The sequence below is a fragment of the Pongo abelii genome, chromosome 2 (genome assembly GCF_028885655.2).
Source record: "Pongo abelii isolate AG06213 chromosome 2, NHGRI_mPonAbe1-v2.0_pri, whole genome shotgun sequence".
NCBI classification, from domain to species: Eukaryota; Metazoa; Chordata; class Mammalia; order Primates; family Hominidae; genus Pongo; species Pongo abelii.
The window spans coordinates 185,617,459-185,641,866 of NC_085928.1; the positions used below are offsets into that span (position 1 = coordinate 185,617,459).

At 33.0% G+C, this 24,408-nt stretch overlaps 1 protein-coding gene across 14 annotated transcripts in view; it reads left to right on the forward strand.

The window, feature by feature from the left end:
• The window catches only part of NAALADL2 (N-acetylated alpha-linked acidic dipeptidase like 2), a 1,370,084-nt gene that overhangs the window by 1,201,065 nt on the left and 144,611 nt on the right, over nucleotides 1-24,408 (forward strand). For all 14 annotated transcript variants that reach the window (XM_063722339.1, XM_063722336.1, XM_063722335.1 and 11 more), the window contains one exon: nucleotides 2,354-2,449. In XM_063722339.1, the coding sequence (XP_063578409.1) occupies nucleotides 2,354-2,449 (96 nt within the window). The remainder of the gene's footprint in view (nucleotides 1-2,353; nucleotides 2,450-24,408) is intronic.

A 24,408-nucleotide genomic window follows, 5' to 3' on the forward strand; every position in this document is an offset into this window, starting at 1 on the left:
TTTCTTGTTTTACTTTGTATATTTGGGTAGAATTAACATATCTAATATCTCTTCCAAGTCTAAAATAAGGATACTAAATCAATCTATATGGAAGTACAGAAGTGCCTTGAATATTTTGAATAAAGCTAATGCTAGGACCTGAAAAGTGTAATATAAAAATGAGTGTATTCAGAAAACAATGTGCTAATATTGTTCCACATTTGACCCTTGGATAGTTACAGTTCTGTTTAAACTCCACATTACCTCAGGTCTATTTTATTTTGAATAGTGATGAGAATGTCATGTTTCAAAAATTATGGGTGTTATTACCTTTTTCCTCAGTTATTACCTTTTTCCTCAGTCCAGCATATTATGAATGTCAGTGCCATTCAAAGCTTGCTTGCAAGTGTTTTAATTTCATATATTAAATTTAAATATTGATGTGTATGCCTTCTGATTGCAGAAAAGAGAATATTGCAATGCGAGAAGTGCACATGGGACTTTTCAGATTTAATTTTATTTAGTCTAAGCAAGGAGTTTTAGATGATATCATTTAAACCGTGTGTAGTGTCTTTGCTGCATGTTGAGAGTAGATAGATGAAAGCTTGCAGGAAATTGGAACAAAAGGTGGGGAAGTGATCTTTGTTAACATAAACACACAGAATCTTGGGATATTAATCACTTTGGCCATAGAGAGGTTTCCTGATATAGGAATGAAAGTGTGGGCTGTAGCCTCAAATAAACCTGGGTTTGAACCCGAGGTCTACCATTTATTCACGGTATGATCTTGGGCTAGCGCTGAAACTCACTGGTTCTCATTTGTAAGGAGGGAGTAATAATAGTTTCTGCCTGATAGGTATGTCTGTTGATTAAACGAGGTGACATATGGAGAGTACTTATCCCAGTGCTGATACATGGAAAGCACTATAGTTATTCTATTCATCTCAGGCCATGTATCTTTGAGTGCCAACTAAAGAGAAGGCATTGATTTTGTTCATTTAATCGCTACTAACCCTGTGTGACAAAATGTTTTAAATTATTGTTTCTGAAAAACATGCAAAAGGGTTCATTTTGGTGTGGTTGTGACTTGAAGTTTAGTTAACTCACTCTAGCCTAGAATGTAATTACACATGCCCCTGGAATATTTTCTTCTCCTCCATGTATGTGCTAATACTGAATTTCACCGTATTTACATCCCACCCTCATTTCAATGTCTTTGTTTCTATTGGTTCAACTACTTACAGTGGTTTTTCTGGGTAACTTTATTGAACTCTGAATTCCTTTTCCTGAAGACTATGACTCATTAATTTATCCCTCATATTTTCTGTATTTTTAATACAAATACTCTTCTCTTCTGGGTACTTTCTCTAGCATTAAAAATATGTCCATGTCAATGTTATCTTAAACACAGTGAGTACACTTTTTGTTGATTCTTTAACTTTCTTTAGCTAGTAATCTATTTTTAACTTTTCAAGATAATCCTAATTTCTAGAAAGAATAGTGTAGTTCATAGCTGATGTCTCACTTCTCCTCATATTTACTCCTCACCTGATTTTATTCTGTATCCTGTTCTCGCAACTCCGCAGAATCTTCTCTGACAAAAGAAACCAGGTATCTCCGAAATGCTCCTAGCTCTAAGGCATAATTTTCATCTTAATCTTATTGTATTTCCTTGCTTTCTTTTCTGTATTGATTATTTATTCCCATTCTCTACTTTTTGACTCCCATGGAATAACAGTTACATGCTTCTCCATACACTTTTCTGACAATTCCATCTATAACATCTTCATGAGTTTTGCTTTTATCTTTCCACCTCTTAAGTATTGATGCCACTCAGAGATCTTACCACTTAGAGATCTGTTCTACACTCAGTATATTCTAAGTCTACATGTGTTTCACGTTACATTTTAACTACCATGTAAATGTTTCTCAAATTATTGTTATATCTCCAGTTCAGAATTTGGTCTTGAACTTCAGACCAATATAGTCACACTCCATCTAGATGATTAGATGATTCTTTGAATGTCCCACAAACATTTCACCTCAAATATTTAAGATTTACTGCCCTAAATTCTCACATTCCTATAATTGCTAAATTAATTAAATATTAATATATTTATTCTATCAAACAAGATGGAACATAACAAGTTGATGTGTCTGATCATTTTAATTTATAAATATTCTGTGATGGATATAATTTATAAATATTTAATTTATAAATATTCTGTGATAGATCAGGAGAATGAACTCCAGCAATCAACAGAAACCTTAAGGCAATTTAGAGTCCTTTTTAATCTTTAAAGAAAATCCAATAAACACTTGAAAAACAAAATCGATAAAGAGTTTTAAATGTTTCTTTTTTGATTTGTCGCAGGGTCCAAGTTTTCTCTCCGAGGCCCTTTTTTCTACACGAGCAACAAAAATTGAAGAAATGGATCCGTCTTTCAACCTTCATGAAACCATTACTAAGGTAGGGGAGAAATGCATTCATAAATAGGTGGGAAATATTTGTTCTTCTTTATTGGTAGATGGAGTAAAGGAACATAACCAATCAAGAGCAATCCGTATATTTTCATTTGTAGAATATATGAGAAAGGATTTTAGTATATCCTATTATTTTACTAAGGAATAAATAATTCGTTCAAGATCATACAAACCCATAACTGATCATTTGTATTATAAATCAATTTTTAATAAAACAATGAGTTTTTTCCCTTAATCTGAAAGTAGAGCTGTATAATAATCTCAAATATACCTCTTCACTTTAGATTATGGGGAAATACAAAATGGACCTTTGCATTTTTCTGTCTTCATTAGTGTGTTTAAATAGTTAAGGTATTTGTTTATGATAATTTTTAGTTGCAGAAAAAAAGGCTACTTTTTAAAATGAAAAAGACTGCATTTATAATAAGAAAGTCTTTTACTGAATGGCAATCATACTTATATTTTTAACATACAGGTGTCCCCCAACTTGTAATGGTTCAACTTTCTATTTTTTGACTTTATTGTGGTTCAAAAACACTATGCATTTAGTAGAAATCCTACATCAATCCTACATCCTACATCCATACAACCATTTGGTTCTTCACTTTCAGTGCCGTATTCGACAAATTACATGAGATATTCAAGACTATTTTCTATAAAATAGGCTTTGTGTTAGATTTTGTCCAGTTGTAGGCTAATGTAAGTGTCTGAGCATATTTAAGATAGGCTGGGCGAAGATACGATGTTCAGTAGGTTATTTGTATTAAATTCATTTTCAACACGTATTTTCAACTTATCTTGGACATAACCCCATCATAAGTTGTGAAATGTGTGTATTTTTCTAGCAATGAGTTAATTATATAAAGAAAACTAAATTTTACAGTATGGAGCAAATCAGTTTAATGTTCCTGACATCACATGGCATCATATGGATTTTTACATTTACCAATTATTTAACCTGTCATCACCTGCCTTTTGGGGATAGACTTTATAGAGAATATTGACATTTTAGTACCATTAAAATAATCTCTCTATGTATATATATATATGAATTATTTATATTTTTATATTTATATACGGATTATTTACATATATATACTTTCTTGAAAGATTGAATCATTCTGAAATCTTAGTGAAACTTTATGTAGTTGTTTTTTACTTTTAAGAAGAGGAAATATGGTAAAGCGAACTGAGTGAGTGTCAATAGAATGAGCTCGGAATACAAAGACTAGAGCCTGTGTCTGTCTTTGACCCTGAAGAGCTATGTGAATTAATTTTTTTCCAAACCTTTAAAATAAGAGGAGTTTGCATTACATTTTACTTAAAATTATTCTAAGCTCAAAATATCTAAATCTTAGCTATACATTTATTATGTTTGGCAAAATCACCTAACAGGAAGCCTATCCCAGTTCTTTATTTAGTTTTTAGTATCTCCCTCCTTTGATCATTTTTTTTTGTATATAGCAGGATGGAAGTGCACCCAAAACACCTCCTTAGTATTCAAAATCTTAGCTGTATTTCTAATACTTGGAGATTTTATATATATATGTATATATATATACACACACACATATATATTATATATGTACATATATACACACACACATACACACATATAAGCATGCATTAATGAATATATAGTTTAATGAATTCATATATATTCATAAACATATATGATATATTTCTAATACTTGGAGATTTTATATATATATGTGTACATGCAGACACACATAGACACACAAACATTCATGAATGGATATATATTTTTATGAATTCATATACATTCCTATACATATATATATATATTTAAATGAATTCAAATACAATGAATATATATATTCGTTCACATATTCTAGACACTCGGAGTCTACATTTATTTATTTTTAAGCAAAGCATTAGAGAATTTTAGGGCAATGAAATGGTAATATTTTCTCCATTTTTTTCCTGCTTTTGTGGGAATCGGTAAAATCAAGGATTTTTGTGGAAGGGATAATTTGAGGCAATGTTGACATGAGACATAGAATGAAATGATGGTGTCTAGCATCAGAAATCCTCAGCCAGAGAAAATGCTAGGCTTTTCAATTCAGAGGTATAAACATATACTGATTCTCGATGCCTGAAGTCTTGGCCACACTTAAGAATTTCAACTCCTGGGAACATGTAGGGAAGCAAGGACTCGTCAGAAATGGAGTACAGGGGCACAGAACACATCCCGAACATATGCAATTGTTCTTTTTTAATTAGAGTGAAACAGACAGAAAATTAGCAGCCGTTAGAGAGAAGATAACAAATTTGTTCACAGATATTGGAATATATTTTACGTGTGTTTTCCAATATGTTTGATGAGTGAACAGATAGTTATTAACCCATTAAGTGGATGTTGGAAAGAATTATATGTCCAAGAGAAGATAAAACCTGCTTAGGTTCAGAAGCAAGAGTTCCGTGAGGTTTTTTTATGATGACATATAACTTACCCAGTGTTGATTCTGTTTCCTCAATCATCATGTCTACTTGCACTCATGTTGGAAACATTGATCAAGGAATGAAATTGTGCTTCACAAGTTCAGTCTTATTTCACCAATAGCAGAACTGAGAAACCATAAAATGAAGTAATTAATAGATACTTCATTTTAATGTCAAATTTTATCAACAGAAAAATGAAATATATAGAGGGGTTGAATAGAGCACATGAGCAGGACATATGGAGCATGGGTTTTAGTTCTATCTTGGCTACAAAATTGTTATTCTATTTAGTAGAACTTTGTTTTATTTTCTACGACAAAAAGGAGTACACTCATAATGCCCTTCCTCGCTAGGATTCTGTGAGGTTGAAATAGATGATGTATACATTTTCTCTAGAAATGAAGTATGTATTTAATTAAGTATTACTATTAACTCATTAAAAAAAAATAGTATTAAAATCTTTCAAATAGGCCCTTATCTGCATTTTCTGAATTTTGTTTTTACTATAAAATATATATATGGATAATATAGATATAAAAACATAACCAAACTAATTTTAAATGCTAAGAGTACACTAAGTTAGTGTGTACAAATAGAATATAAATTTTAATTCGTGAAGAGTTGAGGCCTTTAGAATACTTTTTTCACTAAGGATAAATGGTATTTTTATCAACGTATCACAACATATCACAGGTATGGTATGCTTCTATTCTGAATAATAGTGTGATATATAAATAACATTCAGTTTTGAAATTTAAAAACCCATCTAGGTATACATTCTCAGTTATCAATTATGACAAAATCAATTTTCACAAAAATATGGAAAACACTTGGTAAAATTATGAAGCACAATTATTACTAGTATTATGTCAATATTAAAGCATTTTCAAGAAACTAGAAGTAATTGAAATTCTGAAGATACTACTTTTAATTTCTCCCAATAAAAGTTTGTATTTGATATAGCATCGTAGCACAATCACATATTTTATATTACCTAATTAATTAAATATAATAAATATGTATATCCCATATAAATATGTGATACAACTATTATCCTCTTCCAATGAGTAACTCTTTTTCTTCTAGACTTTGCTATAGATTACAAGTATGATTTCATGCCAAATTAAATTTTAATTTCTACATATTAGGAAGTTAATTTATAAACAGGGTTTTGCTGAATGTAAACAATATTTTATTTTATTTTATCATTTGTATAAATTTATGGGGTAGAAGTGCAATTTTGTTACATGAACAGATCTCATAGTGGTTTGGTTGGGGCATTTAGAGTATCTCCCAAGTGACATACATTAAGCAATAAAATAAATAAACCATATTCATACCTGGGATGTGAACTGTGAGTCCTTGAAAGTAGCTTTCCACTGTTTTCCTGTAGTTCTTTTTTTTTTTTACAAACTTTGAATTTGTCTTGGCACTTGTCTTTTTGATACAAAGCATGAAACCTAAGAAAGTAACGAATGAGGCTCAGTATTGATGCCAATAGGTGTAATTCATCATGGCTTCAATGACAGTGAGGTGGTACAGTATAAAGTTGCTGAAGGGCAATACATGCTGCATCAGTGTTGAAGATGTTTTTCTTATCTCCTGTAATTACATTAAAATTATCATTGAAACCAAACTAATTCCTTCATTGACTAAACCTAAACATGAATTAAATGCCAATGGAAATCCTAGGTGCTTGATCCTTTAATAAGTGAATAAAAATGGCCATGTATTCGTGTTTTTAAATAGGCTTATTTCTCCTTCCACACCTAGGAATTTTCTAGTTATGTTTCTAAAGTTTCAACATTTATCTCCTAAATTGTTATTAGCCATCTATGCATTCTAATAATCTACTATAGTCCCAACATTCAGCAAGACACTTGGAATACCAAAATGGTTACTACACAGGAGAGATCTAAGAGAATAAACAAGGTAAATAAATCATTTTAATAAATTATATCATATTAAAAGAGATGATAGTAATGTGGACAAAATATGGGAAGAAAGAAGATGGAGCTTTTTCCTCTGATATGGTTTGGGTCTGTGTCCCCACCTAAATCTCACGTCAAATTGTAATTCCCAGGTGTTGCAGGAGGGACCTAGTGGGAGGTGGTTGAATCATGGGGACAGACTTCCGCCTTGTTGTTCTCATGATAGTGAATGAGTTCTCACAATATCTGATGGTTTAAAAGTGTGTGGCACTTCCCCCTTCTGTCTCTGTCTCTCTCTCTCGCTCTCTCTCTCTCTCTTCTACTCCCTCGTGGTAAGATACACTTGCTTCCCCTTCACCTTATGCCACGATTGTAAGTTTCCTGAGGCCTTCTAGCCATGCTTCCTGTACAGCCTGTGGAACTGTCACCAGAGAGGTGACATTTGAAGAATTTAAGGAATTTCAACTTGATCTTAATGTCAATGAGTTTCTTTTGACGGTGCTTTAAAGACCAGGTTGTTGATAAGAGTGTGTGAAAAATAATTACACATATTTTGGAAAACAGAGACAGATTTGTGAGACAGTTTTCAGATTGAAGGATAGGATGTATGATATAGGAGACATGAAATGGAGTGAAGAGTCAAAGATAATTTTAATAGTTCTATCTTAAGAAAAGTTGATATTATTTCATAATTATTAATTCAATTAGGGGCTAGTTTGGAGAAAGCGATGATGACTTTACATTGGATATGTGGAGTTTTGTAGTGCTATAGAGCACCTAGTCAGATACATCAAGGAGGCTGTTGAATATGAGGCTGTAGCTCAGAAAGAAGTAGGGTCTAGAAATCCACTGTCATGTATAGTAACCACTAGTCACATGTGGATTTAAATGAAAAATAATTAGATTAAATAAAAGTTCAATTTCTCGGTGGCATTAGCCATAATTCACATGCTTAGTGATCATGTATGATAGTGGCTACTGTATTTGGCAGCACAGGTTACAGAAAACATCCATCATGGCTGATAATGTAGATGATGTTACCTTAGCAACATTGGTCCAGATGAGGAAGAGTAAAATGAGACAGGCTAAAAGACCCAGGATAGAGCGGTTCATGTAATCCTCAAGAAAGAAATATTATAAGGAGAAAATGTTCAAAAGAGTATTCACCCAATCAACTGCTCACTCATTATAACTTTTGAACCAATTTTTTTGGAATTCTTGTTTTCCACTTCATTTATGCCCAATCCTTAGATCTTTGCTATTCTCAGTAAAAAGCTCCACCTGGCTTGTTCCTCATTACTTCAGTCTACTTTTAACAGATGCAATATCCTGTATTTATTTTATGTTTTTGGACTTAATATATTTTATTATCACTTTCTTGCTAAAATTTTGTCCCTAATAAATACTCAATTAATGATCATTGGTAACTTGTATTAAAACAAATGAAACAAAATACTGTAGCTACATTTAGAAGAAAAAGACTTTAAAAATCAAATGTGAATATAGGGCACCTGGAGTGCCAGAAGAAGTTCTATCTATTATATTATGGGATAGGTAGTACCTTTCATCTGGCACCTCAAATGCTCTATAGTATGTATAAAAATCTCTGAATATGAATGGTACATCTAGTGAAACAAAAATGCCCTGATCTATGTGGTACCATGGAAACCAGCAAATGACCTAATTCTGCTTGTAAGTTTCCTCAAGAAATATCAGTTTATTTGTCCTTTCATTGCTTTTCTCATGTTCAGAGAAAAAAATTCCTTATTTTTCAATGGCATAGGATATATAAGATTAATGATATAGGGCTTTCAAAAGTTCCTGTTTACATATTACAAAAACAGGAAGAGATGAATATACATTTCTTCCTGTTTTTGTAATATGTAAACAGGATCTCTGAGTAAAATTATTTGGGTATTACAATATGACAAAGAAAAAGTAGTAGGAATAATATGGTATTGATTTCCATTATATATGTGAAGAAAGTGTCACAGTGATACTAAGTTTCAGAATAAGAAAATATTTGTGTAAAGCCTGGAAATCAAGGTAATTTTTATAGAGTTTAAATTCTAGCAATGGAGTTATATTTTCCCTTACTTTATAGCTATACATTTTAACTCAGTTTTGCAGTGGTGTGAATAAAGATTAATGGTGGGGTCATCAATGATTTAAAAATTTAAATAATTTTAATTGTTAACCATTTCTGTAATTATTAATTCCATTTGACTGTCAGTCATCCTTTAGAGTCAATTAACTTTGGTCTCTTTGATTAATAGATTTATATTTGCTAACATACTATTTTAAATACATGACTTGCAAAGTATAAATCTGAATTATTTAAAAATGTCATGCTTAAAACATGTTTGTATCAGTTGTTATAATATTCTTAAGATTCTTGGAGCATGGTAACTGAAAACTTAAAATGATCTTCTCATTTTATAACTATAGAATAAAGAGGCAGACTAAACTGTAGAATAAATTATCTTGAGATGCCATTCTAAGCTATAGATTTTCAAACTGTATCTCAGTAGCGTTTCATAAAGTAGAAGAAAAAGAAAGATCCCAAATACCTTTTATTTAGTTTTTGAGTTTCAAAAATGTTAATCAGGCTAATAGAATTCCTGGTACGGTACATGTTTTTTAAATTCTTAGAAAACCTGGCTATAATTTTTCATCTGAATGAGCAAATCTATCTTCCAGGTATGTCTAATGTTGATAAATTGTTTGAATAAAATATGAAAATATTGTATTCTATTTAAGAAAACAAGTTTAAGAATATTCTAATCTGGGTGTTTGTACATTTGAGGTAATTCTGAAGATAATGAATTTAGAGCTTTTAAAAAAATTCAATTTTTTCTGCTATATCAAATTATTGTTACTAGATGCAAAATGTCTCCATAGAGATTTGTACTCTTAGTTTTCATGACATGAGCTAAAACAAAAAAATCCCAAATATGTATTTTCAATGCGAAGATTGTACTTTGTAATAAAGACTGTTGGTTGGAGCTACTCAAGGGAGATAATAGTATATTAAAACCAACCCCTTACACTTTGAAGAGGAAATAATATAGGTGTGTGTATTTTCCTCATAAGTGCATAATTAAACTTAATATCTTCATTTACTGAAATTGGAGATTGTGCCAACTGTATTTTCTCTTGCCTAGAGAGGTTTGGTTTATTCTTTTTGATTATACTGAACAAATATAATTTGTAAAGACATGCCTTATACTATCAGTTTCTCTTTTGTCTTTTTGTTTTTATTACTCAAAAGTGAATTATTACACAATATGTGATTGTCAAAATTTGACTCAATTTTTAAACAGAAGTTAATCATCAAAGTAAATACTTCACAAATTCGTGAAAAGCTACCATATATTAAGTGTTATTAACACTTATTAAGATAGGAAAAGAAGGCTGCTATTCTTTGATCATACTTTTAAAAATCTTATATAAAGACTGATTTCGACATGTATTTGTTACAGAATCTAAATATATTACATGCATAAATCAGAATGGGAAGTTCTTTCATCACTTATAATTAGTGTGACAATTTTTTAAGGGCACAATAAAACTATTTTAATATGTTTTCATGTTTAATTCAGGAAGTGATAGTCTCATTCCATAAAGTAACGTTTTTGGTGATAGTTGAGTTTTGTATGCTCTAAATATAAGTCCTTCTTATTTTAGGGATCTGTCAATAAGTTGAAAGTGAATTTCGAATTTTGATGTTAATTTCTGCATTTTTTCCTCACTTTGAAGAGGAGACTCTACCTTTCCATATCATTCTTGAATAATACCATTCTCAAGGTGCTGTAGAAGTACAGAGACAAAGGGCAGAATACTGAACGCATAACAGAATAACTCTAGGTCGACAGATCAAATATCCCTCCAAAAATGTGTTTAAACAAACTTTCTGTATAATAAAAAGATTTAAAAGCTCCAGACAATATGTACTTAAAAAAATCAAATGTAACACAACATACCAGAAGAATCTGGGAAAGTTTTGGGACCTGTTATGACAGTTTAATGTAGATATTAAAGAGTCCTGGAGAGAGTACTTACTGCCCCATGGAAAACTATAATAAAAGGTTCCCCTACATGCACACACATATGCACATACACACACATATGATATGGGCTAATTAATGGCACCGATTTTCAGTGCTAATCACACTAATCAATCTTAGTGTTGATCCTCGGAAAATCCTAAATTGTGTGTGTGTGTGTGTGTGTGTGTGTGTGTGTGTGTGTGTGCGCGTGTGCGCCCTCTTGGTAGACCTCTGCACATAATGACCCTGAGAGTCACTCATTGTCAATATATCACCCTAGACTGCCACTACCAATTGATTGGATTTGACAGATGAGAAAAACCCATTTGCTAAATATGGATCTAAAATGCTCATCAGTTATATCTTTTACCTTTAAAGAGGTGGGTTACCCTTAGAAACTTCAAGGAATCGGCGGGGCACGGTGGCTCATGCTTGTAATCCCAGAATTTTGGGAGGCCGAGCCGGGCAGATCACCTGAGGTCAGGAGTTCGAGACCAGCCTGGCCAATATGAATATGGTGAAACCTTGTCTCTACTAAAAATACAAAAAGTAGCCAGATGTGGTGGCAGATGCCTGTAATCCCAGTACATGGGAAGCTGAGGCAGGAGAATCGCTTGAACCTGGGAGGCGGAGGTTGCAGTGAGCCAAGATTGCACCACTACACTCCGACCTTGGTGACAGAGCAAGACTCCATCTAAAAAAAAAAAAAAAAAAGAGAAAAACTTCTAGGAATCACTGATTTAAGAAACCCCACTGATGTGAGGAGCTCTGTAAGCATGTGTACTAGCTAATACACAACTGATTTTTTTGGATAGTAATTTACATTCAAAATATGAGGCACTGTAAAAAATATATAATATTTTAAGACACAGTTTTTTCCCGTCATTTAAGGGTTAATATTCTTTTCAATGCCAGAAACATTTGAATGCATGCCTCTGTATATAGCAACATATTTAAATATTTGATTTAATTCATCCCAAGAACTTCATGTTGAAAATATTTTGTTGAGAACAAGTGGTCATTAATTCATTTACACTTATCACTATTTCTCCATTTCAACATTTGATCCAGTTTTTAACCAATAACCCGTAATTGCCAATGTAATGAAATAAGCATACAGATATTGTGACACTATGCACTTTAAACATTCTTCAACTTTGCTGTCTGCATTTACTCGTGCCCCAATTTGATTTCTCATATTCCAGTCTGAGATATGTTTGTCAATGTTTGATATATGGCATGGCTATCAGTGATTGGTCTACCAAATAAAAGTCTCAAATTTTTATTTCAGCCATAGTTTAGAAGAGCTTCTCTGAAGCCTAAAATTTCTCTTTGTCATACATAGACAAAAGCAAAGATGTTGATACATGATTTAACAGTTGCTATTGTTTGGTTTGTTTGACTCCTACAAACCTCATGTTGAAATCAATGCCCAATGTTGGAGGTGGGGCTTCATGAGAGGTGTTTGGATCATGGAGACGGATCCCTCATAAATGGCTTGATACCATTCTCAAAGAAATAAATGAGTTCCCACTAGAGTTGGTTGTTAACAATAGCGTGGCACCTCCCCAGCCCCCTCTTGCTCTCTTGCTTGCTCTCACCATGAGATCTCTGCACATACCATCTGCCCTTTGCCTTCTTCCATGAGTGGAAGCAGCCTGAAGCTCTCACCAGAAGCAGACGCTGGTGCCATGATTCTTGTACAGTCTGCAAAACCGCAAGCCAAATAAATAGTATATTTTTATTTTCTTTATAAATTTTACTCAGACTCCAGTACTTCCTTGTAGCAAAACAGACTAAGACAGCAATTAAATACACACTTTTGGTTAGGTGCTGGAAATGCTAGTAATAATGGACTTTATGGACTTTGGAATTGAAATATCAGAGATGCATATTTAGGGACCTATGGAGATATTACATTAGTTGCTATATGTCTCAGTTATTAACATCAAATTTAATATCTAAAGAATGGAGGAAGGGATAAAATAAATGTGTGACATTTGGAATAATTTTAAAAAGAGCAATATGTACTAGATAATTTAAGAATATGTGACAAACATGGAAAAAGGTTTGTAAAATACATGAATGAACAAAGCATTTGAACAATTAGTGTGTTGTTATTACCTTGAATCATAACAAATTTTATCTAAATTCAATAAATAAACATCAATCACAACTCCTGAATGCCAATCAGTTTATATGCCGTAGAGATATTTATTCGATCCACGTAACTGACTGATTTCCACAGCAAAGGAAATAAAAGAGGGATTCTGTGATTCCTGTTCTCCTTTTCTTATCCACTTATTTCTTCAGAGAAGATTCAGATAGAAGACTCAGATGCTCTTACTAAAATGGTACACTATTCATTTTATTCACATCCTTCAGAGGGCCCTAGGGACAACCATGCTGCCACTTCTGGGGATTTTCCTGATGTCAGTGAGTTCATTATGAAATCAACCTGTTTGACTCCAAGTTTCATTCAGAAAATATGGTCACAGTGCCTAGACCTTGTGTCTTAAGTTTTAAGAGTTGGCCCAAGATGACTGTATTCTCTCAATTGGCAACATGGATTGCACAGGTATAACTTCTTTTGGTACTAGTTATTAGGATCTAAATGCACATGCTTTTTATATAGCTACTATTATGATTAAATTCAAAATATTTTACTTTAAAAATAAATTATATAACTATTTTCCAGAAACCAAAACAGATTAAAACATACATCATTTGGAAAATCTGAACAAGTATAAGCCTTTAGGGATATTTATACATTTTTATTTTCCTAAAGACTCCATCAAAACAAATCCCATAACTGAAAATAATGATAAAATATTGACTCTGCCATTGTCCAACACTTAGGCAGCTTTGTAATGAATTGTAGTTGTTCTTGTGTGTACTTTACTTCCTTTAGTAGATTATAGTTTCTGTAGTGAAATTTATCCCTTCTTGTCCATCTTTATATGTCCCAACATGCCTAACAGTGACTTTCACTGATCAGTCATATTAATGACTTGTGATATGTTTTACTATATAAGTGGAATCTCTTCCTTTGAAGATCTCCTGATTGGCAGGTGCTTTGTCCCCTTTTCAGTGACGCCATAAAGCATCATGTTTGCCCTAATGTTGCTGGGGTTGACAGTCACAGTTAAGTAACAGGAATTAAGCCCTTCAGGGAGCGTCTCTAGCAAACAGGTGTACCTGTTAACTAATTACTTCACTTGTTCATACTGGCTTATCTACTGAACTAGCTTCTGCCCACAGCAGTTTTTTTTTCAAAAGTGTTATTCTTTTTTTTTTTTGAGACGGAGTCTCGCTCTGTTGCCCAGGCTGGAATGCAGTGGCGCGATATCGGCTCACTGCAAGCTCCACCTCCCGGGTTCACACCATTCTCCTGCCTCAGCCTCCCGAGTAGCTGGGACTACAGGCGCCTGCCACCATGCCTGGCTAATTTTTTGTATTTTTAGTAGAGACGGGGTTTCTCCGTGTTAGCCAGGATGGTCTCGATTTCCTGACCTCGTGATCCGCCCGCCTCGGCCTCCCAAAGTGCTGGGATTACAGACGTGAGTGTTATTCTTAAACATAATCTATTTTTAAGTATACAGAGAATAGGGAACACTTTTGTGGTTGATACACTAAATTTTCTCCACACCTTTAACTTACTTTTTTATTTTAAAAAAAATCACTTATTGGATATGTTTAAACTCCTCTCAGTTTAAAATCCTGAATAGGAACATTTTCTACGGTTACAGTGGGTATTTTAACTCCCCCCACCAACCCCAGTTTGGAAGAATAAAGCTAAGAAAGACCAAGAAATTATGGTTCATTGTATCTGCTTGTAGAGTTTAGTAATCTTGGCTAATCCTTACTCTGTGGAAGGAAGGTATGAAGACAGTTGGATATGCCAGAATGGATACACTAAGAGACTGGGAACATGGGACTGAGTAGTTAGTGCATGAACTAGAGATTGAAGAGAATCTTAGAAAGCAGAGCTGCTTCAGAGTGGAAAATTTAAAAACATGACTTGTATGTTGGATGACTTGAATAAATAATAAAAGTATTTTATAACAAAGAAAGGTCATTGCTTTTTTGTAAGAATGTGAACTTCATTAAACCTCTCTAGATTACATTTTCTCTTTCAGTTAAATAGTAGGATTCATTCTTCCTGTGGATTACCCATAGATGCACAACAAAGAATAATTAATATACTATTAATAAGAGAAAGGTGACAGGCCACAAATGATGTAGAAAAGTGATTTAAGCATGAGAGACAATGCCACTTATATTAATTTATCAGCACCCTTAATTGTGAAGAAGTGTCAGTATTCATTGGTGTTTTATCCCCTCATGTTACAAATTCAAATGAGGAGAAAAGAACTAATATTTATTGATGATATATGTGTTCTCACTTTATCCTCATAATAATCCTACGAAGATAATATTTTTATTCTCCTTGTACAGAGAGGACAACTGAGTTACTTTGTTTCTTTGAAACTAAGTGAGATATGCATAGATTACAAATGATTGATTCTGATTCCCAGGAAGCATCATTATTTTACTCCACAATGCCTTTTTCATAAATATTTATTTACAGGATATAGAAAAACTCTCTTTATTCACAATAGCATTAACTGTCTTACCCATCATTCATTTGAAGAATATATTTATTCTGTCACACAATCAATATTTGATACACATGAGTGTATATGCATACCATGTTCTAATTAATGATAATGCAATGTTTAACAAGAGATGTATATGAGTTTTGATATAAAAAAATTTAAAATCTTATGGAAAATGCAGACAACCAGGAAAATTACAGTATGGTTTAATTTATGTCCCAATAAGCATTACAAAGTCTCTTAAGTAGGAACAGAGAGAGCCAATACATAGATGCATCACTAAATTGTCTATTTCACTAGGCAACTGCTTTCTCAATTCCTAGCAAATGACTGAGAAGTCCTATGAAAGTCAGGGGTAAAAAATGGGATTCATTTATCTGTTGGCTCCTGTACCTCATTGCTCAAATGTTCAAACATGACCCTTTTCTGACTTCATCTTCTATTTCTTGTTTCCTCTTACCTCATGACTAGCTTTCTCTAGACACTCTCCCTTTGAATATATATGTGGCTCACTCCCAGGCTTCTGGCAGGTCTCCATTTAAACGCCACTTTTTCTCCCAAGCCTTTCCTGGAGATGCTTTATAGAGTAGCACCCTTCCTCATCCCTACCTTCTCATTCAACTTTTTCTTCAAAGGTCTTGATTTTTGTAAATTGTAAAATTATTGTTTATTTTTTCCTTTCTCCCTCTTCTCTCTTTCTTTTCTTTCCCTTTTTCCTTCCTTCAGTATGTTTTTTGTCTTGCTTCCACTAGAATATAAGTTCCTTGAGGGCAGGAACTAGGTCTGTTTGTTTCCAAGTTTTAATTTCAGAGGCTGGGTCATAGTTGGTGCTCAGTAATTATTTGTTGAACAAATCACTAAAGAGCAATTTAAAGCATAGCACTGGAATAAACAAAAACAATGTGATTGCTTCCTCTCAATGCAAGTCTAATCTACTCCACCTGTGATTTATTGACCATTTCGCATAAAAGTAAACATGAGGCAACATGTCATTTCCTCACTAGTTTCACATTTGTCTTCTCAGAATATGTGCACGTACATTCTGATTCCATACCCAACATACACACTCTCTTCTCAGGCTAAAATTTTCCTACTTATAACTATTTTGTAGATTATTAAAAATTACAAATTAAGTAAGAAAGGATGAAAATAAATATTATTCCTATAACAAATCAAATTTAAGCATAAAAAGTACACTTGTTTTTCATGATTCAAATGCCAGGTATATTAGTTACCAATACATACCATTAAAAATGAAACTATATGCTATAATTTTTTATTGAAAAATGCATCATGTGCACAAAAGAAAGTATACGACATATTTACGTATTAGAGAATGATCACAAACTGAATTGCCATATGACCACAATCCAGGTAAAGAAACAAAACAATTTTTCAATCTAATTTATTGAGATTTCCATTCTTCCTCAATGGTTATGCAATAAAACTACACTACATATCAAGATGATGTAGATGTATAAGCTTGTTTCTGGGCTCTTGATCCTATTCCCCAGTCTATTTGTTCATCTGTGTATGAACACAATACGTTTTAGACACAGAATTTTAAAATAAGACATTTTATCTGATAGTTTGTTGGTTCCTTATGTAATTCCTCTTTAAAAATATCTTGAGTATTCTTGTCCTTCACATTTCCATATAAATGTAAAAATTAGCTTGTCAAATTCCACAAAAGCCTTGCTGAGATATTTATTTGAATTAAAATAAATACATAGTTGTCCAATAAATACTTGCTTGATCCAGTGCTGTTGATTTTTCACATTACTAGCATCAAATGAAGTGATTTGCAATAGCAAAGTAAACCATTGAAAATCCTAGTTTTACAGTTGTTTAGTGCTGAAAATATCCTTATAAGTCATCCTTTAAACAATTCATTTTATAGATAATTAACTGCAACTTACAGCAGTGAAGATCAAGACTACAGAAGCTATGTAGCTGAAATAAGACTCAGGCGAAGCTGTATTTTTTTCTTCAATACCTTCCATTTGCAGAACAAAATTTTCACTCAGAACCTCTATATGTCCATGAATGTAATAATGAACAAGATAAGAAACTATATTTTCACAGTGTTTCACTATATCATACTGCCTCACATCCCCAGACTCAAAAACTACACAGAGCAAATCTTTACTAAATACATTCGAAGTGCTGGACACAACATTGGTTGAAGATAATATGGTAGTAAACAAAAGAGGAATGACTATCTTCCTCATGGGGCTGACACTCCACAGGAAGTAGATATCACAAAAATATATGTATAAATACAAACTATGCTAAGGCTTTGAAGGAAAGTTTAGAGTAACAGTGGAATATGACCAAGGCTGTGGGGAGTCCTACCTAGTCTGGGACATCTGGAAAATTTTTCCTGGGGGGCATTTTAAATTTTTCTCTAAAGTGCATATAAGAATTATCTAGTTACAGAGGGAGAAGAAAAAGAGTCAAGCAGAGAAATCTGTATGACTGAGGTCTCTGAGGCAAGAGAGAGCACAGCCTATTCTAAGAAATGAAAGAAGGCCATGTCACTGGAAACCAGAGAACAAGGTAATGGTGGTATAAGTCAGACAAGAGGTAGGTGGGAGTTAGTTGATAACACAGGACCTCATTATGCATCAGATAGTTTGAGATAGAAAGCAACTTTCCAAGACAGTGTAAAAGGGTTCTAAAAACCAATAAATTGGGGGTTTCAAAAGTCAATATTCATATTCTTTAAAGTAGATAATGATGACTGACTCTATTGATTTTCACTTGGCAGTAAACAGCATCAGACAGTAGAGCTACTCATCTAAGTAATAATTGGTTCAGTGGTCTGACAATGATTAGATTAAAATAGTAGGAGAAACATGTGAAGATAATCCAGTATAAAATAAGTAGTTTTTGTCAATTTGTAAAACCTTAAACTAGAAATCTAGCTTAAAATTAATTCATATGTAATTATAAATGGAAATATAAACTATTTAAGTCTCCATCTTTGTCTTTTTCAACTTTGCTTTAGTTCATTTCAAATTTTTATGTATAGCTTTTAAACTAACATTTCTGTCACCAATTATGGAACTCAGATATTTTAAAGACTTATTTTCAGTATGCCAATATATTTAAAAGTGACATTTTACTTTTAAATATTATAATTAATATTTAAACAATAAGAACATATTCCTACATATTCAAAATAATATCATTACACATAACAGAATTACTACCAATTCCTCAATATTATCTAATATCTATTTTAAATTAAAATGTACCCATTGTCTTCCATATCACTTATGTGGATGGTTTATCCAAATCCAGATACAATTTGGGACAACACATTGCATTTGGTTAAGCCTCTGCATGTAGTCATTTTTTTCTTTTTTATGACAGCAATCTGTTGAAGAGACCAGGCTAATTGTCTTGTCGTTAGTTTTCCCTTTGGGATTTATGGTGTCAGTTAGCCTATTCCTCTAACTCTATGATGTTCTATTAACTGGAAGTTAGAGTTAAAGATATGGTTACAGTAATATTAAGCATTTTTGGCTAGAATACAACATAGATGATGTATATGCCATATTGCCTTCCATCGGAGACACATCTTACCTGGTTGCCAGATCATCAGTGGATTTCAAGACTGACCACTTAATGAGGTATGATATCTGATCTACCTTTCTTGTATAGTTTCCCCTTGTTTTCAGAAAATCATAGCTCTGGTATGTCTTTATCCAACCAAGTGTTAAATTCCCCATTATAATAGTCAGGAAAGAGTAGATAATGCTGCAGTAACAAGGAGTTCAAAAATCTCAATAACTTACAGTAACAAAAAAATTCTTACTCATTCAAAATCTGTAAGTTTCCACTTCATGATGACTCAGAACTATATATCTATATGAACACACTCTTTACCAGATCCAAGGCAGAGCAAGAGCGAAATGGACAAGGATGCAGTGGTTCTTAAATGTTTCAGCCTATAAATGACACATCTTGCTCCTATTCATATGCCATTCACCAAAGCGAGTCATATGGCCGTGCCTAACTTCAAAGGATAGAAAAATGCATCCTACTGTATATTCCTAACAGAGAAGAGGCAGAAGTCACATCTGCTATCCGTTTATCTAGCTAGTAGTTTTAGTGGTAATTGACGATTTTTGCCAGAATTACTAGTATGGGTTTGTTATTTATTTAACATTCAGTGGGTACATGTGCAGGTTTGTTACCTGGGTATATTGTCTTTTTATTAAAAAAATACAGAAATGTATATTTATTTAAGTTGCTAGTTGAGAGTTTTCCTCATTAAAATATAGACGCATGTAATCTTCTTTCAGACCGTAACTACTGCATTCAGATTATTCTCTCATATTTCTCTTGGTGACAATTAAGTCCAATTAGAATATCTGATTACAGAATTTACTATACTTTAATTTTCAAGAGTCTCTTAGATAGAGGACTGGAAACTACAACCATGAATCGTTTGTAAAGACTGAGATCTAATGGGCAGTTTTTGGTTGATATATTTGCTACTTAAGCTTCAGCAGGAAGCACAACTTACTGAGAAGCACAATGATTTCAGGTAATGTTTGTGAAGTGCTTTACACCTGGAGCCCTGTATAAACCTAAGAACTATCTGAGTAAGACGAGCCTTTGCAGCCATTAGATTAGTGTCCACAGAGGACTTCTTTGATGGTTACTAAGGCATTATGGCAAAAAGAAAGTCTCTAGCTAGCCACTCTCATTTCTTGCGCTTGTTAGTTCTCTGTATTTATTGTCTATGGGTTTCCCTTAGAGCAATCAGAGGCAAAGCAATTACTTTACAAGGTTGATTTGGTCTAGATCTGGTGTACCCCCAGTAGAGCTTTGTAATAATATTCAACACCAAGTGGTGAGCAGTAAAGCCATGTTTTGTCTTTCCATTCCGTCTCGTGCCAGCTTGTCATATCCCAGTTCACATGACTGGAGATTTAGCATATTTGCTTTAGGTATGTTTCTGAAAATAGTACAATTGGACCCTTGGGGTGGGGGAGCAAATAAACTACAAACATTTATAACAAGTTCCACTTTATATTCACTTCACTTTCCTTGTGTTATTGAGAACACATGGCAGTTTCTCTTATTTCACTGTTTTCCTTTGGTTTTCTCATCTGTAAGAAATGGGCATAAAGTGCAGACATAACAGGATCTTTAAGGAGAATTTATTAAATAATTAAGTTAAATAATATATTGTATATAAAATTTATGGCGTAAAAACTATTTTTGAAAACTGGTTATAATTCATATTTAAAATACACAAACTAAATGACAATTTGGAACTATAGTAACCCTGTTGGTAGTGATTCAAGTGAAGCATTTTGAAATTCAGATAATTTTCTTTTCTTTTTTTTTGCTTTCTTCCCTATTTTAATGACTGTTGAATTATAAAGGATACTTTAATTTTGAATATGTGCCAATGTCACATACATTTCAGACTTTTCTACTTGGCCAGCAAATGCTTCCAGAGCGTTCAGCTTCAACTGGCTCTTTTAATTTTATTCTCAGATATTTATTCCAATCCATGTGTACTCCAGAGAAATTATGTTAGATCAGACATGTTCTATTTTTAAAATATTATTGCTAAACCTTATTGCATCTCATGAAAACAGTGTAGCTTAAAAAGGTATTATTTTCCTCCTTATAAATCCCAACTCCAAAGATAATAAGGTTGAGCTTTGCTTTTTCTGTAAGAAGAATCAAATACTTTGCCTGGGGTCATTTGTCTTCTGTCTTCATACCTTCAGTTGTCCCTTTTGTAGACTAGTTACAAGTATTTAGTTCAGAAATAAAAAATTAAGTGTTTTTAATGCTGGTGAATACATCTGTCCTGCCAAAGGAAGTTGCTATTGGCTACAGAGATAATTCTTTTGGCAGAAGCTTAATTCTTATTGTTTGCCTATAATTACTGACTTGGATGCCTGTGAGAACAAGATAATTTATTTTAAAAATCTACAGATGGACCACAACTGCAGATGTGGCATCAGCAATTTATTTCATAATATTTTAACTCAGTGTACTCTGTTCTGCAACCTCATTATTATATCTCTTCAATCCAAGACTGCTCATTATTCTTTATAATACAGTTTTGTGAGAGAAAAAAGATAAAGAACACATAAAATAGTCTCACATTTCAGAGGAAGTTCCATATTCCAAGACTCCACTGGCATTATCAGAGACCTTCAATGAAGAAAGACTCTTTCCTGGCCTTCTGATACTTGCCAAGCTCTTAACTGTCCCATAAGTGTCTCTGGAAAAAAAAATTGTTGGCATATGTTTTATTCTGCTTGGGCTACCATAACAAAACACCACAGACCAGGTGGCTTAGGCAATATAAATTAATTTTCTCACAATTCTGGAGGCGGGGAAGTTCAAGGTGCCAGGAGGGTTGGTATCTGGTGAAAGTCTCCCCCTGGGTTGCAGATGGCTGCCTCCTCATCGAGTGCTCATGTGGCCTTTCCTCAGTGCACATGGATAGAGACAGAGAGAGACTGCAAGCTCTCTGGTATCTCCTCTTTTAAGTACAGTAATCTCATCAGATCTTGGCTCCAGCCTTATTACCTTACTTAACTTTAATTACTTCCTTAGAGGTCCCGGACCATCTCCAAATATAGGCACACTGGTGGTTAGGATTTCAACATATGAATTTTAGATTCCATCCATAACAGTGTGCTTGGCACCTAAATTTTAGATTTTCATATTTACTATTCATATCAACACACGAGTTTTATATCTTTAACTCTAAAATAAAGAAAAAAAGTTCTGTTTATATACCATGGTACAATTTGGCAGTTTTTAAAAAGTTAAACATAAGCTTATTCTATGACCCAACAATTCCACTCCTAGGAATCAACACAACTCAAAATGTTCATAGCAGCATTATTCAGAAGAACCCCACACCAAAAAAAAAAAAAAAAAATCAGATTTCTATCAATTGTGCATGTAGATAAATAAAATGTGGTATATCCATGCAAATAATAAAAAGAATAAAATACTGACACATGCTTCAACATGGATGAACTTCAAAAACATTATGCTAAGTGAAAGAAACCAGATGCAAAAGTTACATATTGAATGTTTGGATTTGTATGAAGTGTCCAGAAATGACAAATTTATAGAGACAGAAAGCAGAGGTTGTCCAAGACTAGGTTTGGGGGACAGTGAGTCTTTCACAGTATTGATTGCAAATGGAACTCAAAGGAATTTTTTTAGGGGATGGGAGAGGTTTGATGGAAATACTCTATAGCTGGATTGTGGAGTAGGATGCACAACTCTTTAAATTTACTTAAAATCATGAAATAGTATACATGCAATGGATGAATTTTATAGTGTATAACTATACCTCAATAAAGCTTTTAAAATACTAACACTCATATAAAATATGTCTCCCTGCATCATTTCAGTACTGTCAAAGTGAAGTTCTTGCCAGTTTCCATTAAGATTCAGTCCTATTCTTCCCTGAAGTGATGATTGGTTTCTGGAACAAATTTCATTGTTGTCTATAACTCCTGCTTTAAGGGAAGACACCTACTCTCTGTTACTTTAGAGGATGTTTTCTCATTCATCCAAACTTATATTTCTTAGTATTTCTTTACATGAAACATTTTACTTTTCTCTTATTAAAGATACTTGACATCCAGATCATCTGTCAAATGTACTAGGAAAGGAAGCATTTAGGGTGTTATAACATGGTATTACACAAACTGCCTCACCATTCTTTGCACTCAGCAAATCTTGGATTCAAATCCTAGCTCTCCTTCATGCTGAATGATATTATCGAAGTTACATAACTTCTCTGAGTTTATCTCCTCATCTTTGAAATGTGGATGACATCATGAGGATTGTTGGGAATACACACAAAAAATATTAGTATAACTTGTTATTACAATGTCTACAGCATTGTTTATATAGCTTATGAGTATTAAAAGTGTTTTCTTTTTTAATCCCTGAAAAAAATTTTTTAGTATTGTGTATAATTCGTGTATTTTACCAATTCAAATTTACATTGCCTTTTGCTTAATGGGATTTCTCTGAATAATTGAAGAAAATTATTAAATCAGTAACAAATTATAGTGACATAATGAACAACAAAACTGTTATTTTGAATATAATGAGCACATCAAAATAACTTTTCAAGGGTATTGTAAGAAGGCAGATCATGTCAATTTTTTTGTGGTATGATCTCGGTCTTTTTACTCTATGTTATGAGCTTGAATGAACCTATAGTATTTAATGATTAAATGATACAATCTACTAACATGAGCTTTGGTAAGAAGTGACTGGCTGGTTTCACTCTAATTCATTTTAGAGAGGTTCTTATCACAGCTAATCCAGAGAAAAAGAGAGTTCAGCGTATTCCTATTATTTAAAGATAGGACAGCAGCAGTCACTTGAAATTTATAGGAACAACAACATAACAGAAGTAGGGATCCAGATATTGTTAAGAGTTTATATAAGTCCTTCACCACAACCCACTAAATTTTTTAAGGTATGAAATTATTTTTATCCCTTCAATAATGGAGACTAACCTTGACATAACATATATATTTGAAATGTTTCTTATCCATTTCTTAGCATTTTGCTAAGGCTTTGTAATTTGTGCAGGGTTTTATTTATCACACACTTAATTTTGTATCAAATATTAAATATGAAGGGTCATGTAACTGCACAACCAATGTGTGCCAGTCATTTTCTGGCCATTTAAAAATGCCTTTTACAAAGCAAAGCAGAGAAGCAAACGAAAATGAAAGAAAAGCTTGCTCTTGAGAAGCAAAATTTCTTTCTGAATTTGCTCATGTGCAGAGCAGTGTTTGCTCATAACATAAAAGCCCCATTCTTTTTTATTAAAGTGCATGGTACACGAGCAGACAC